This window comes from Neophocaena asiaeorientalis, unplaced genomic scaffold, assembly GCF_003031525.2.
Source record: "Neophocaena asiaeorientalis asiaeorientalis breed wild unplaced genomic scaffold, Neophocaena_asiaeorientalis_V1.1 scaffold254, whole genome shotgun sequence".
Lineage (NCBI taxonomy): Eukaryota > Metazoa > Chordata > Mammalia > Artiodactyla > Phocoenidae > Neophocaena > Neophocaena asiaeorientalis.
In genome coordinates, this window is record NW_020174705.1 from 1942340 (window position 1) to 1956338 (window position 13999).

General features: G+C 57.9%; 3 protein-coding genes across 6 annotated transcripts; 1 reads left to right on the top strand and 2 right to left on the bottom strand.

Moving 5' to 3' along the window:
• Positions 1-738: 738 nt before the first annotated feature.
• On the top strand, positions 739-4772 carry MLST8 (MTOR associated protein MLST8). 4 transcript variants are annotated; one of them, XM_024759508.1, is made up of 9 exons: positions 739-780; positions 1332-1504; positions 1628-1679; positions 1764-1926; positions 2373-2448; positions 2531-2683; positions 3579-3703; positions 3872-4035; positions 4129-4772. In XM_024759508.1, the coding sequence occupies exons 2-9, from the start codon at positions 1376-1378 to the stop codon at positions 4245-4247; spliced, it is 981 nt and encodes a 326-aa protein (XP_024615276.1). In that variant the 5' UTR covers positions 739-780; positions 1332-1375; the 3' UTR covers positions 4248-4772. The 4 variants fall into 4 exon arrangements, with proteins under 4 accessions (XP_024615276.1, XP_024615279.1, XP_024615277.1 ...); XM_024759511.1 differs by having other exon boundaries at positions 766-780; positions 1431-1504; XM_024759509.1 differs by lacking the exon at positions 739-780 and adding an exon at positions 787-1072.
• On the bottom strand, positions 4719-7103 carry BRICD5 (BRICHOS domain containing 5). The gene is made up of 7 exons (XM_024759518.1): positions 6323-7103; positions 6140-6231; positions 5847-5996; positions 5482-5637; positions 5304-5405; positions 4936-5089; positions 4719-4831 (listed from the first exon to the last, which is right to left on the bottom strand). The coding sequence occupies exons 2-7, from the start codon at positions 6188-6190 to the stop codon at positions 4737-4739; spliced, it is 708 nt and encodes a 235-aa protein (XP_024615286.1). The 5' UTR covers positions 6191-6231; positions 6323-7103; the 3' UTR covers positions 4719-4736.
• Positions 7104-7237: 134 nt separating this feature from the next.
• PGP (phosphoglycolate phosphatase) lies at positions 7238-10480 on the bottom strand. Its single transcript, XM_024759613.1, has 3 exons — positions 10305-10480; positions 9394-10082; positions 7238-9294 (listed from the first exon to the last, which is right to left on the bottom strand). Exons 1-3 carry the CDS (start codon positions 10478-10480, stop codon positions 8969-8971), a joined length of 1191 nt encoding a protein of 396 aa, XP_024615381.1. The 3' UTR covers positions 7238-8968.
• Positions 10481-13999: the final 3519 nt, after the last annotated feature.

Sequence of the window (13999 nt, forward strand, 5' to 3'; positions counted from 1 at the left end):
GGCAGGGGACATGGCCTTGATCAAGGGGCCTGAGGAAGGAAGGGGGGTGGAGCTGCATTTATAAGCATAGTGGGAAGAAACCATGGGAGAGCCTGTCTCAAGGACTCTTTCGAGGATGAGGCCACGTGTGTAGAGTGTGGGAAGGCTGGATGGAAAAAGCGGCAAGAGGGACCCCAGTTTTTGAGGGGTCACTGGGATTAGTGAGGGGACCCGAGGGTCAGACCCTGGCTGGACAGTCCTGAAAAGGACCAGAGTAGGGTTGCCTGATCTAGCAAATAAAACCACAGGACAACTAGCTACACTTGAATTTCACCTAGGCGACGAAGAACTTTTTAGTATAAGTATATCCCATGCAATATTTGGGATATACTTATACTTATCAAAACAAAACATGTTGTTTATCTGAATTCAAATGCAACTGGATGTCCTGTAATTTACCTGGGAATCCTAGCCCCGCGTGGGAATCAGGGGATGGATGGGAGGGAGTCGATGGTGCAACCCGGCCTGGAGAATGGGTCCCAGACGGGTGAGGAGCCCTAGTGGGGAAAAGGCTGGGGTCGCTGCTTTCGTCCACCGGCGCCGCCCGATACCGCAGAGGCCCGTATTGAGGAGCCCCTGCCCCAGAACTCTAGTCTCGTCCCCCGTCCCTTCTCCCCTTACGCCCCTTGGTGTCGCCCTAATGGCCCATCGATAACTCTACGCTCAGCCTCGGCCTCTATCGACTTGCTCCGGCTCCGCTAGGCGTCCTGGACCGCGGCGGAACGCAGAGCAGCAAGTAAGGTACGGAGGCCGCGGGGCGAGGGCTGGAAAGCGGCTTTCAGTGGCCGGGAGAGCGCGCCCGGAGGAAGCTGGCTCAGCGGGACGGAGTCAGGGTGGTCGACGGAGCGCCGGGAAGCTCGAGGGTCCAGCCAGAAAGCGCCCCCGCCCATCAGGTCCAGCCACCGGCCTGCTACGCATGCGCAGCCGTAGCAGTCAGGCTTTTCCCTCCGGCCTGCCCGCTTCGCTGCGCTTGCGCGGCCCGGCCCTGCGGCGGAGTGGCGCCCCGGACGTGACTGCCCCCTGCCGGCCGCGGGTAGGGTGGCATTCCGGCAGGGTTCTTGGGGCGGGGAACGGAGCATGCGCCTTGGAGCTCGGCGCTGTCCTTCGCCGGGTGTCACGCGTATCCCTGAAACTCTCTGAGCCTCAGTTTCCCCACATCTAAAATGGGGATGATTTTATTTTTTAGCACCGAGTAATCTGTTGTAATCTGTTTAGGACATAGAGGGTATTCTCTAAACACTGCACTCCTCTCTCTTCTCCGGATGCTCTGATCTCTGACCCCTGCCGGTCAGACCTAGGGCCCTGTGTAGATCCGAGTCTTTCAAGCAGCCACACCATGAACACGTCTCCAGGTACGGTGGGCAGTGACCCCGTCATCTTGGCCACTGCAGGCTATGACCACACGGTGCGGTTCTGGCAGGCCCACAGCGGGATCTGTACGCGAACGGTGCAGCACCAGGACTCCGTATCCTCCACTGTGGAGTTGGGGCAGGTGGTGCTAGGCAGGATGCCTGGTAGGGATAAGTCTGGGCAAAGGCCTCCGGTGGGAAGGATGGGCTCTGTTTGTCATCCTCCTTAACAGACCTAGCAGGTGAACGCGCTGGAGATCACACCTGACCGCAGCATGATTGCTGCTGCAGGTACCTGTACCCTCGACCCCAACCCCTGATTTCTCATAGGTCCATCTAGGCGCAGCCACACTTCAGTTTGGCCTGTGCCCCTAGGTTACCAGCACATTCGCATGTATGATCTCAACTCCAATAACCCCAACCCCATCATCAGCTATGACGGGGTCAACAAGAACATCGCGTCTGTGGGCTTCCACGAGGACGGCCGCTGGATGTACACTGGTGGGGAGGACTGCACTGCCCGGATCTGGGACCTCAGGTGTGGGGCACTGGGCAGGAGGGGTCTGCTGCCTGGGTGTGTGGGGGTGAGGGTCAGGCTGGGAGACTGTCTTAGGTCAGGTCCCCTCCAAGCAGAGGCTGAGACGGGGTTTTCTGTGCAGGTGACTTATTGAGGGCCAAGTGAGGAAAGATAGGGCAGGGATGAAGACCCACAGAGATGAGCAGAGCCTCAGCCTGATCCAACAGGCAGCTCTGGAATGAACTGCATCAAACAATGAGCCCCGCCTTGAGGCAAGGGGCCACCCTTTATGCCCCTCTGAGTCAGTTATTGGCTTCAAGCTGCCCCTGGGGAGGGCCAAACCTCCCAAGTATTTCCTATGGGATAGCTCCCATCGTAGAGTGACAAGATAAGTGGCCAAGGAAAGGGCCTTTCGGTGGAGTACCAATGGCATCCACTATAGACAGAGTGTGTCCCCCACCTCGAAGGTCCCGGAACCTGCAGTGTCAGCGGATCTTCCAGGTGAATGCGCCCATTAACTGTGTGTGCCTGCACCCCAACCAGGTGAGGGGGAAGCACAGGGCTGGGCACCCTGGGGCTTTGGAGGGCAGGGGTCCTGCCCCACCTCACCTCCCCTGCACCTCAGGCAGAACTCATTGTGGGTGACCAGAGTGGCGCCATCCACATCTGGGACTTGAAAACTGACCACAACGAGCAGCTGATCCCGGAGCCTGAGGTCTCTATCACATCGGCCCACATCGACCCGGATGCTAGCTACATGGCCGCGGTCAATAGCACTGTGAGTCCCAGGGACGGGTGTGCAGCTCGGCTCCCAGCCCCTTACCTCCCTTATTCCCTGAAGGTGGGCTTATTCCCCAGATGTCCCTCTGGCCCCTCCCCTCCCCCCCCAGTCCTGCTTCCCCATCCTGGACTCCAGCTCTGACCCAGCCACCAAAGCCAGAAACTTGGGTGTCACTCCTGATGCTACCTCTCGCTACCTGCCATAGCCCACCCAGCAGTCCAGTCACCTCCATCTCCAGAGTCTTTCCAGTTGTCCGTTTCTTTCTCCACCCTGTCTCCTCCTGATCCAAGTTTCCCTCGTCTCTCCCGACAGTGGTTGCAGCCTCTCTGACCTCCTTCCTTCCTCTGTGACCTCCCCCTGCCCCTAACCCATTTTCCCTCGACTGCCAGAGCATCCTTCAGCAGTACCAGCCTGACTGCATCCTTCCACTGGGTGAACTGCAAGATGCTCTAGGCTCCTTACCAGGGCCTCAGGACACTGTGATTTGACCCCTGGACTCCTATCCAGCCTCATTTTCTTCCTTTAACGTCCATTCAGTCTCAGCAAATCAGTTGTTCCCGACATCCCCAGACCGCCCACTTCCAAGCCTTTGCCCTGCTGTTCCCTCTATCTGGGTGCCCTCCTCTCATCTTGTTCTTCACATTCTTGTTGGCCAGCGGCATCCTTCAGGAAGGCCAGGCATGGCCTCCTGCCCTCAGCTCATCAGGTATGGCCCTTGGTTGGGGCCAGGTCACCCAGGTGCTCCTTGCAGGCAGGGCCAGATGTGCCTGTCACATGTCCCCTGGACCCCAGGATGGCAGCCCCTGGATCTAGGTCTTGCTGCCAGGGCATCCTTCCCCACCTGTCAGACCGGAGGCTCCGGGCCTCCCATGACTTCCCTCCTACACCACAGGGGAACTGCTATGTCTGGAACCTGACTGGGGGCATTGGTGACGAGGTGACACAGCTCATCCCCAAGACCAAGATCCCAGCACACACCCGCTACGCCCTGCAGTGCCGCTTCAGCCCAGACTCCACGTGTGTGCAGGGCCTGGGGGGCCGGGAGCCCTTGCATGGCTGCGGGGAGGAAGCAGTGTGCCTGAGGCTGGGGGCCTAATGCGTTGGGCCTGCTTGGAGGACGGCAAGGGGGTACAGGATGGGAGTGGCCGTTGATGACACCCCTGCCACGCTCACACCCACCCCCAGGCTCCTCGCCACCTGCTCGGCCGACCAGACATGCAAGATTTGGAGGACGTCCAACTTCTCCCTGATGACGGAGCTGAGCATCAAGAGCAGCAACCCTGGAGAGTCATCCCGAGGCTGGATGTGGGGCTGCGCCTTCTCGGGGGACTCCCAGTACATAGTCACCGGTGAGCCCCGCCTGCCTGCCGTGCCTCCCCGCGCCCGTTGGCCCGGCCTGGGGCTGCACTCTGAGCCGCCACCCATGTTCTCCCTCCTTGCAGCTTCCTCTGACAACCTGGCCCGGCTCTGGTGCGTGGAGACGGGAGAGATCAAGAGAGAGTACGGCGGCCACCAGAAAGCTGTTGTCTGCTTGGCCTTCAATGACAGTGTGCTGGGCTAACCTGTGTCCCCTCAGGATTGCAGGCAGCTGTCCAGGCGGCACCAGCTGGATGTGTCTGTCCAGCTGCCCAGATCAGAGTGACACCCCATGGCTGGTCTCTACCATCCTAGGCTCGCTGGACCTGACTGACCTACCCTGGTCCCTGGCCAGACTAGACTGGCCAGGCTGGTCCATCCAGGGACTCTCTGAGCCCCGGCTGCTTACATGGATGTGAGGAGGCTCAGGAGGCCCACCCTAGGCAGCTTGCATCCCCTTCAGAAATTCTGGACCCACAGGGCCTAGGGCCGCTGAGGGGGATCCGAGGCTGGTGCCCACCCCCAAGCCAGTGCCTCCTCCTTCCCCTCCCTGCCACTGTTTCGTGTCCCGAGGCCACAGAGGACACCGTCATGGCCAGGTGGAGTTGTTTATTAGCCCCGCCAGCGGCTACCCTCCGTGGACTGGTGATCGCGCCAGCCAGCTGGCTGGCCTGAGGGGCTGCGCTGCAAGGGCTTAGTCCGGGAGGTAATAAAAGCAGACGGACATACAGATGTTGCTCGGGAAGCAGATGTCGATGCATAGGTAGATCAGCCGCTGCCTCTGGGGCCCTGGGGGGAGGGGCCTCCATGATCCCTAAAGGACTCCTTCCCCACCCCGCCACCGACTGTCCTGCGGGAGCCCAGGCCCCTCCGCACAGCCTGCCCCAACTCACTCTCTGCTCGTCGGGCCCAGTAAATGGGGGTCTTTGCACAAAGGTTCCGCACAGAAGCCCCCACCTGGGCAGGGTCCACCTCACGGCTCCCAAGCACTGCCAGCAGCTCCTGGGCATAGTGGGTGTCCTGGCTGGGGCTGCGAGTCCCTTGGGGCTGCAGAGAAGGACACTCGCACTGCCCCTGGCTGGGTTGGGCGCACATGTCCCTAGACATGCTGGCATTGTGCCAGCCCTGCCCTGGCTCTTGTCAGCAGCCTCTACCAAAGGAAGATAGAGCTTCTGTTCCCCTGAAACTGGAGCCCCATCCTGCCCCGGGCCCAGGCCACACACAGGACCCTTTGTCTGGCCCCTGGCCGGAGGCTCCTTACCCAAGAGGTGTTCACCAGCAGCTGCAGGGTCTCGCGGTCTCGGGGTTCCATCAGGCGGAGGAAGCAGGCCCGGTGCTCTGAGGGGCGGTAACAGACACAACCCTGGGAAGGCAGGCAGGTGAGGCAGGGCCACCTGAACATCCACCCCTGCCCCCACCCCCCTCCCCAGGCCACTCACGCTCTGCCCGTCGAACAGCACTGCCCAGCTGTGGTTGCTCTGAGTTGGAGTCACCCTGATGGTTGCCACGTTCTGGGCCACGTCCACCTGTTCGGTTTGGTTGGACCAGGGTACCCTGGAGCTCGGGAGGGTCAGACGGAGCGTCTGCAGCAGTGGCTAAGAGTGGGAAGCAGGAGCTCAGCTGGCCAGGCTGGAGCAGACCCCAACACTCCCCCAGCCCTGCTGCGAGGCTTCTAACCCCGCCACCCCTCTGGTCCTCCTGCTGTCTGCTCCGAGCCCTGGCTCCACTGTAAGTGTGGGCTATGCTGGTCTCTCCTCCTCCTCCCCACTGTCTGTGCCCTGCCCGGGTCCTGAGGGGGCCTCACCTTGAGAGAGCTGTGAGCGAAGCCAAGAAGCCCTCCAGCCACAGCCCCAGTGGTGGCCAGTGCCAGCAGCAGCAGTAGCAGGCCAGGAGCTCTCCAGCCCCCGTGGCAGGGCTTGGTCTTCACGTGGAGGCACATTGCAGTCAGTGGGGCCTGGAGTAGAGACCAGGCAACAGGCTGGCTCAGGGAAGGAAGGGGCTGAGGAGGTATGGGAGGTGGACGCTTCTCCTGCCCCTGCAGGCCAGGCCCTGGGTCTTTGTCCAAGGAGAGGGCACCGAGTGGTGGGAGGCACTCACCCCGACAGGTCCAGACCCGGGTCTCTCGGTCCGGCAGCTCCCCTGCTCCATGATGCAGCCCTGGTGACAATGCGCTGATTGTCTGCTGCAGCCTGGGAAACCTCAGGACACCTCCGATGAGTCAAACAATCGACCTGGCCCCTTCCCCTCCTGACCCCCCTGCCTCCTCCCCAGCCCGGCTACCTGATATCCGGGTCAGAGACAGGTCACCTGGGGAGGCTGCTCGTCACTGTGCCTGGCTCTCCCAACACCTGGCCTGTGCAGACCAGAGCACACATGGTCACGGGAGGTCATGAGAGCGTGGCCACTGTGGAAGTCAGGACCCAGCGGCTGGCACAGAGAGCAGCTCAGGCCTGGCCGACTTTATATAGGGAGTCTAGTTGGGGGCAGATTTAATTTTTCCTAAAGAAGCCTGTTTCTAGTCTCTCGGGTTACCTCTACACTCCCAGGACTGGGTACAGGGCCTGGCACGCAGCAGACCATTAACAAGTGCCTGTTTCATGAATGACAGGCATGGGACTCTGTGCCACTTCCCTTTCCTCCCCATGCACCCCAGCTGCTCCCAGCTGCTTCCCAGCCCCCACCAACACAGGGCACCCCCCCAGGTAGGTGCCTGCCTGAGACCAGTATGGCTTCCAGGAGGCTCCACTGCGGTGAGGACAGCTTCCTGAAATCTCCTGCACGCCCCAGGATGGTTAGGTCAGCCTCATGTCCACTGACCCCTGCCCTGCCCAGCGTGGCTTTCTCTGACTGGTGCCATGCATTTCTAGCTGCTTGATGCTGTGGATCCCAACAGTTAGTGGCCCTCAGCACTGGCAGCTTTCAGGAAGTGCATTCCTTAACCAGCTTCACCCCACGGCCCTTTCATACTGTTTTTGTCCCTTGTTTTTCCTGATTCTTCAGAACCTGACTCCCTGCGGTGGGCCTGAAATGGGGTGGAGTTGCTGTGGTCAGCGTCCCAACTCTGGAATTGGAATCCCAGAATGGCCTTGTACTCAGTGTACCCGGCCCTGCTGCCCTTTCCACTGCCCAGCTGTGATGAGACAGCTGCACCCTGTGTGAAGGCTGCTGTCTAGGCGAGAGCGAGGAACACCAGAGTCAGCTAGGGTTTGAGAATTTAATATACCTTTGGGTTCATACAGTGCAATGGGGTGTAGACATGATGCACAGGGCTCCCGGGCCGCCGCCCAGCAGAAAAGGGAGGTGTTGCTGGCTGCTGCACCTGCCGCGTGTTCCTGGTGTGGGTGACAACGCCCTGACAGGCCTGCTCAATATCCTGACCCACCTTGAGCCGACCTCGCAGAGCCAACGTCAGCACCACCAACCTCACAGGCGCCCGCTGCCCTCGTGTTGCCCACGGCAGAGTCCGAACCCCAGACACCCAGGCCTGGGGGGAGCTGGAGGCTCAGGGCACCCTTTATTGCTCTGAGCACTCTTACGAGAGTTAATGAAGGAGCACTGTGACCCTGGGGCTAGGAGAAAAGTCACAGGATCTGGGCAGATGCCACTGGGTGCAGGGCGAGGCGCCAGGAAGGAGTCGGCCAAAAGGAACAGCTTCCCAGGCCCTACCCTACAAGCGCGGCCAGAGAGTCTGCTTATCAGGCGTATTCTCAACGGTCAGCAACTTAGGGAACAGGCAGAAAAGGCACGGCCCCCTGCCAAAAACCCTTGGCTAGCCAGTGGACCCTTCCAGTCCTCCAGATGGCAACTGACAAGGGACTCCAGGGTCAAAATAGGTGGCCTCATGGACCATTGACATATGACACCCATCCCAACCAAGACAGAAAAAGACTGGATGCTCTGTAAAAGGACTTCCTGTTTTGAGGGACACCTCTTTCCTCCTCTACCCAGAGGGAGCCTTGGGTGACAAGTATTCCTTAGCCAGCACATGCCTTTGGCCATACTGCTGGCTGCGGGGCACGGAGACTTCTTCAGTGGGATTTTCCCTACAAGACAGAGCACAGCTATTAATCGACACGCTTACGGTTCAATTCCACCACTTGACAAAGTTGTTCAAAAGTTAAAAAAGCTTTTGGTACCAATGCTGCTCTGAGCTCCCTGCACGGCAGCCCAGAGTTCAACGAAGGCATTCATACCCTCCTGGCGCTCAGCAAACAATATGCTCAGTCCAAGTCACCTGGGTTTATATGCACATTTGGAAAAGATGAGGTTTAGCCAGGCTGAGTTTACAGAACTGCACAATCGTGCATGAGGAGTTGCAGCCCTGGGTATCTGAAACGGAACATACACTCAATTGTGACATCAGAGTGGTTTTTAAGGAAGTGTGGGGTGGTGGTGAGGGCAGCACCCCACACCCCATGGACAGGGAGACACCACCTGAGACCAGCCCTTTCCTCCACTCCCAACCTGCAGGTGAGGGGCTGAGGCAGCAGTAGGCTCCTCTGCTGATGACCACACAGACGGGGCCCTGGGTTTCTCACAACAGTCAAAATAATCAGCTCCTCCTCCCCAGGATCCCTGAAATTTTCAATAAAATACATGACATCCCAAGACCCACCTCAGTCCCATTAGCAGGCCCCAAGGTTACCTGAATCCTAGACATATGCTGAACCCAACTGCGAGACCAATTGGCACCTAAGGCCCAGGACCCCCACAATGCCCTCCAAGCTTAAAAGTGCATCTTAAAATATAAGCATTTGTAAAAATGCAACCCCCCAAACATTTACTTACAAGGTTAACAACTAGTACCTTTGCTTAACTCCAAGTAAGCAAACTTGAAGCCACCTAGCTGAGTGATGCTTAAGCCCCACCTATTAATTTGGGTGATTTTCAATTTTTTTTATTCTGGAGATTAAAGACACTAAATCTTTAACCTTGAAGGGCAGGCAAAAGGTCGGCTATGCTGTCAACATAGAAGTCAGGGACCATTTTCTTCTTAGACAGGCAGTCACTTTCCTGATTACTCTTCACATCCCGCAGAGTGGAGACCCCAGTGAGGGTCAGGATGGTCTTCAGACCACAAGTGACGCCCAGGAGGATGTCTGTGTCCAGGCGATCACCCACCATGATGGTGCGCTCCGGGTTGATGCCATATTCCTGGGACACGCAGTCGAAGATGAAGCGGCTGGGCTTCCCTATGACGTCGGCTTGGCGCTGCGCGGCCATCTCCACGGCTCGGACCAGACAGCCGGTACCTGCGGGGCGGAGAAGAAAAGGAGGAGAGTGCCGGGGGTCAGAGGCCGGGAGGGACCCGTCGCTCGCCCTCCAGCCTCCCTCCCCCGGGGCGCACGGACCCGCGATGAAGCGGCCGTTCTCGAGTGGGAGCCGGTTGTCCATGTTGGTGCCCACGAGCAGGCAGCCGGGCTGCTGCAGGTAGCGCACGGCCTTCGTGAGCTTCATGTAGCTGAAGTGTGGGTCGAAGCCCACCACGACGGCGCGCACATCAGGCTCCAGGGGCTCATCCAGCCAGGCGCTGGGGCCGTCGCCCTGCAGCGGCTCGGGCCCCACGCCCACGCAGGAGACGCCCACGGCCTCCAGCTCGTTGGCCAGGGCCACGCTGCCCAGCACGTAGGCCTTGGGGGTCGGCGGACCGGTCAGGCGCTGGCGCAGGTAGAGCGCGGTACAGTAGGCCGTGCCGAAGACCTCGCTGCCGGCGCCGGGCCCCGTCGGGCCGCCGAAGCCCAGGCGCCGCAGCTTCTCGGCGTAGGCCTCGCGGGTCTTGCTGCTGTTGTTGGTAATGAAGCCGAGGCGCTTGCCGCGGGCCCGCAGCGCCGTCAGGGTCTCGGGCGCGCCGGAGACCGCCGTCTCACCGCGCCACAGCACGCCGTCGCAGTCGAACAGCACCGTGTCCACGTCGGCCAGCAGCTCCTGGGCCCGCTTGGCATTCAGCCGCACGCAGCGGCCCTCGCCGCCGCCGGCCTCCAAACACCGCCTGCGCCAATCCGCCCCCGCCTCCCGCGGGCTGAAGGAGCGCAGCGCCAACCTTCGCGGTCCGGCGCGGGCAGGCAGGCAGCTATTGGCTGTCAGGCCCTAGGCGCCCCGGTGATTGGCTGGCAGGGAGCCAACCGGCATTCTGCGTGGGACGCTCACTGCGGAAATTCAGCGGAGGAGCTGGAGAGTCGGCGCAGGACGTCAGCCTGCCGTTCATTGGCTGCTGCGGGGCAGCTCGCCCATATCCCCTTTTAGGCCGGAGTCACGTCCGCACCTTTGCCAGGGCGGGGCTGGGCTGTGCCCTCCGCCGTGGACACACTCCGGATAGTGTCTGCGCGTGGGCCGACTACGGCCATTCCTGAGAGCCAGCCGCAGGCTCCTTCCCAACAAGCGTCGCGTTCTCATTTCCAGTCGTTCGCAAAAACGCTTTCCTTGTGCCTTGGTGGTCATGTGGACGAGTAATTATAAGACAGTGGCTTTAGGGTCTAAGAGAAGGGCAGTAGTGCCTAGAACACAGCACTCAACAATTGGTCGCTATTATCATCATTATTAGGTATTATTAACTTTTATGGAGGCGTAACATACAGTAAATTGCATAAATTTGAAGTGTACAGCTTGATGGAATTTTTACATCCCTGTTATGCATGTGTAAACATAGCCCAGGACTTCCCTGGTGGCTCAGTGGTTAAGAATCCACCTGCCAATTCAGGGGACACGGGTTCGAGCCCTAGTACGGGAAGATCCCACATGCCGCAGAGCAACTAAGCCCGTGCGCCACAACTACTGAGCCTGCGTGCCTAGAGCCTGTGCTCTGCAACAAGAGAAGCCACCGCAATGAGAAGCCCACGCACCGCAATGAAGAGTAGCCCCTGCTCGACACAACTAGAGAAAGCCCCAACGCAGTAACCAAGACCCAACGCAGCCAACAATAAATAAATTTATATATGTATATAAAAACATACCCCAGATCAAGGTATAGAATATTTCCATCACTCCAGAAAGTTCCCTCAAGTCACTATCCAGTCCATAGCGGTACCCTTCCCCGAACTGCTTTTCTGACTTCTGTCACCATAGAGTCATAGCCTCCTTTGCCTGTTCTAGACCGTCTTACAGGAGCTTACCCTGTGTACTCCTCTGAGTCTTGCTTCTTTTGGATCAACATAATATCTGTGAAATCCATTCTTCTGTTTTTTTTTTTAATTGCCACATGGGTCATTGTAAGAATATACTCCCCTGATTTTTCTCCAGGTGATGGACATTTGGGTCGCTTCCAGTTTGGAGCTATTGTAAATAATGTCCCTATGAAGGTTCTTGTTCCTACACACTCATTTGTGGATGTGGGCCCTCATTTCTCTTGGGTATATACCTAGGAGTGGAATTGCCAGTTCATAGAGTAGGTGTATGTTTCTCCTTATTACTTTCACTAGGGCCAGGTGACAGAATAGCAGGCCCCAGCTTCCTGAGCGCTTACCCTGTGACAGGCGATCCAGACCTCCAACTCCTAGCATGTCAAATCCCTGCTCCTCTCTTGGGCCCCAAATCTCCATAATGTCTACTCTGGACCCCCCTCACCCCCAAACCCATGAGGTAAAGCCAGTAACCTCAGTACCCTTAAGGCCCTGATTGTTTATCTTCAGCCTGTTCTTTGGTCTTGGCTGGCCTGGGAACCCCTGGAGGGCAGGGGCCATGGCCCATGAGGGCAGGGGCCATGGCCCACGAGGGCAGGATATGCAGTGTTCCTGCCTGGCGCACCCACTAGCCAGGAGGGGAGCAGCACCTTCCTCCCTGTGTCTTCCCACTCAGTTTTGTTGGTGGAGCCGACTGACACTGGGAAAAACTGGATTTGACGGAAGATCACAAATCCTGCTTTACCACCCAGAAACATTCAGTGTATGTGGTTCACTGGCCAGAATGAGAAAACACTGCTCTGTCCAGCCGTAGGCTGCCTGGTGCAATACTTGCCCGGTTGCCTTGGTTTACTGGGCACTCAGTAAGCATCTAGGCACTGAGTGCTGCTCCTTACCTGCATTACCTTGTCAGAATCACAGGACAACCCTGAGAGGCAGAGACAATTAGTGTCCCCATTTACAGATGAGGAAACTGAGCCACAGAGAGTCACCAGCTGAACAACGCAGAGTTGGGATTCAACTCAGCTGACCCCAAAGCTGAGCTCTGTTTGGTTTAACATCCCCTGTAGGTTGTAGAGTCTGAGCTGGCATAGTGGGAGAGATGGAACGGCCAGTATCAAGAGAGGGGATGGCTGTGGACAAGGTCCTGAAGGAGGCTGGAAAGGACGGTGCCCTTTATTGGGGAGGACTGTCCTTGGACAAGGTGCCATGCATCTGGATGGGAGAGGAGCACAGCATGATCAATCGCTTTGTGTCCCTGACACAGAGTAGGTGCTCATTATATACCTGCGAATGGACGGCACCAGGGTCCTCCCAAGTGAGGAAGCTGGACCACAGGTGGAGTGGGGCGTGGACTTAGGTGGTACAAGGACACTAATCTTCATAGCATTGCATGGATTTGAATTGTATTAGAAAATACCAATAGCCACTGAAAATGTTTTCACAGATGTTATCACTTCCAATGAGCTAAGCAAAAAAGGGTGTCATTGAAAAAGGACTGAAGGGAATTCCCTGGCAGTCCAGTGGTTAGGACTCCGAGGTTTCACTGCCGAAGGTGTGGGTTCGATCCCTGGTTGGGGAACCAAGATCCCGCAAGCCGCACGGCGCAGCCAAAACAACAACAACAAACCCTTAAAAAAAAAAAGAAAGGAAAAAGGACTAAAGTGGCAAAAAAAAAATTGGATGCAACCTAAATAATCTTCAACATGGGATTGGTTGAACAGATTTAAGTACATCCAAGGAAGGGAGATTGAGTAGCCATCATAAAGCATGATGGAGTTCCTGTCAGGCTCTGGCCACAGAGAAGCCATTATTGACTGTCAAACACACAGTGTGCAGGTGGAGCCCACGCCGAGGGCAGGGTGGGAAAGGAGGCCATCTGGAGGAAGGAGGACTTTGGGGAAGGGAGAAGGCCTGCCCCTGGCCACTCCGCCTTCCAGTGACCTCAGGCCCACTCCTGTTGCCGCTGGTCTGCCTGGGCTTCAGCTGAGGTGGGGCCTAGAGCTCACTGGGTCAGGATTCCCTTTTCTGACCCCCAGGGAATAACCAGGCAGGACCCCTGGCCCGTCCCTGACAACTCTGTCCTACAGGCTCTGGAGCATGGAGCAGGGCAGGTTATCTGTCTCCCCGGGGTCAGCTCCTCCTCATGTCCATCCACACCCAGGCTGTGCTCTGTCTTTGAAATCCACCCCCACTCCATTCCTCTAGTGGTCTTCCTCTTCCTCTCTGATGCTGGCTTTCCCATCACTCCCCCACACATCCTCAAGTGAGGTGTCCTCCTGGTCCTCTCTTCCCAGGTGCCCCCTAGATCCCTCCTGCTCCATAAGTACCCACCTGCTCCTCCACCTGTTTGTCCCTCTCAGAGACTGTCCATCCTAGATCTTCCTTTCCTGCACCACAGTCAGGAGGATCCTTCTGAAACGCTGTCCCTCTCTGTTTAAATGCCTGCAATGGTGAGCAAGCCCCCTGCAGAAAGCAGCCCCATTTTTACCCCAGCCTGACTTCTGGTGATCCAATCTGTGCCTCACACATCCCAGCTCCTGACAGGCTAAGGGTCCTCAGTTCCTTAGCTGGGCAGCCCCAGCATGTAGACAATCTCTGCTGGTGTCCTTCCCAGGGCAGAGCTGTCCACTCTCTGTCTGGGCCCTTGTGTCCGTGCTTGGTCTTCCCCGGAGACTGGCCTTCCTGGAGGGAACTGGGTCTGATTCACCTGAGTCTTTGGAATCTAGCACTGGGCTGAGCCACAGAGAATAACCAAGCTGGGAGAGCACGACCTGTGGGTTTCTAGCCCATGACTCTGGACAGACCTGGGTTAGATCTTTGGTCTGCCCTTGGGCAAGTG

Excerpts from the sequence above, each read along its gene's own strand:
- MLST8 (XM_024759508.1), top strand. The coding sequence starts at position 1,376 with ATGAACACGTCTCCAGGTACGGTGGGCAGTGACCCCGTCATCTTGGCC. Across the intron at positions 1,505-1,627 it reads CGGTGCAGCACCAGGACTCC|CAGGTGAACGCGCTGGAGAT; the intron begins GTATCCTCCACT and ends TAACAGACCTAG. Across the intron at positions 1,680-1,763 it reads CAGCATGATTGCTGCTGCAG|GTTACCAGCACATTCGCATG; the intron begins GTACCTGTACCC and ends CTGTGCCCCTAG.
- BRICD5 (XM_024759518.1), bottom strand. The coding sequence starts at position 6,190 with ATGGAGCAGGGGAGCTGCCGGACCGAGAGACCCGGGTCTGGACCTGTC. Across the intron at positions 5,997-6,139 it reads CCGGGTCTGGACCTGTCGGG|GCCCCACTGACTGCAATGTG; the intron begins GTGAGTGCCTCC and ends TCTCTACTCCAG. Across the intron at positions 5,406-5,481 it reads TGCTGTTCGACGGGCAGAGC|GGTTGTGTCTGTTACCGCCC; the intron begins GTGAGTGGCCTG and ends CTGCCTTCCCAG.
- PGP (XM_024759613.1), bottom strand. The coding sequence starts at position 10,480 with ATGACCACCAAGGCACAAGGAAAGCGTTTTTGCGAACGACTGGAAATG. Across the intron at positions 10,083-10,304 it reads CCAGCCCCGCCCTGGCAAAG|GTTGGCGCTGCGCTCCTTCA; the intron begins GTGCGGACGTGA and ends CGGACCGCGAAG. Across the intron at positions 9,295-9,393 it reads GAACGGCCGCTTCATCGCGG|GTACCGGCTGTCTGGTCCGA; the intron begins GTCCGTGCGCCC and ends TCCGCCCCGCAG.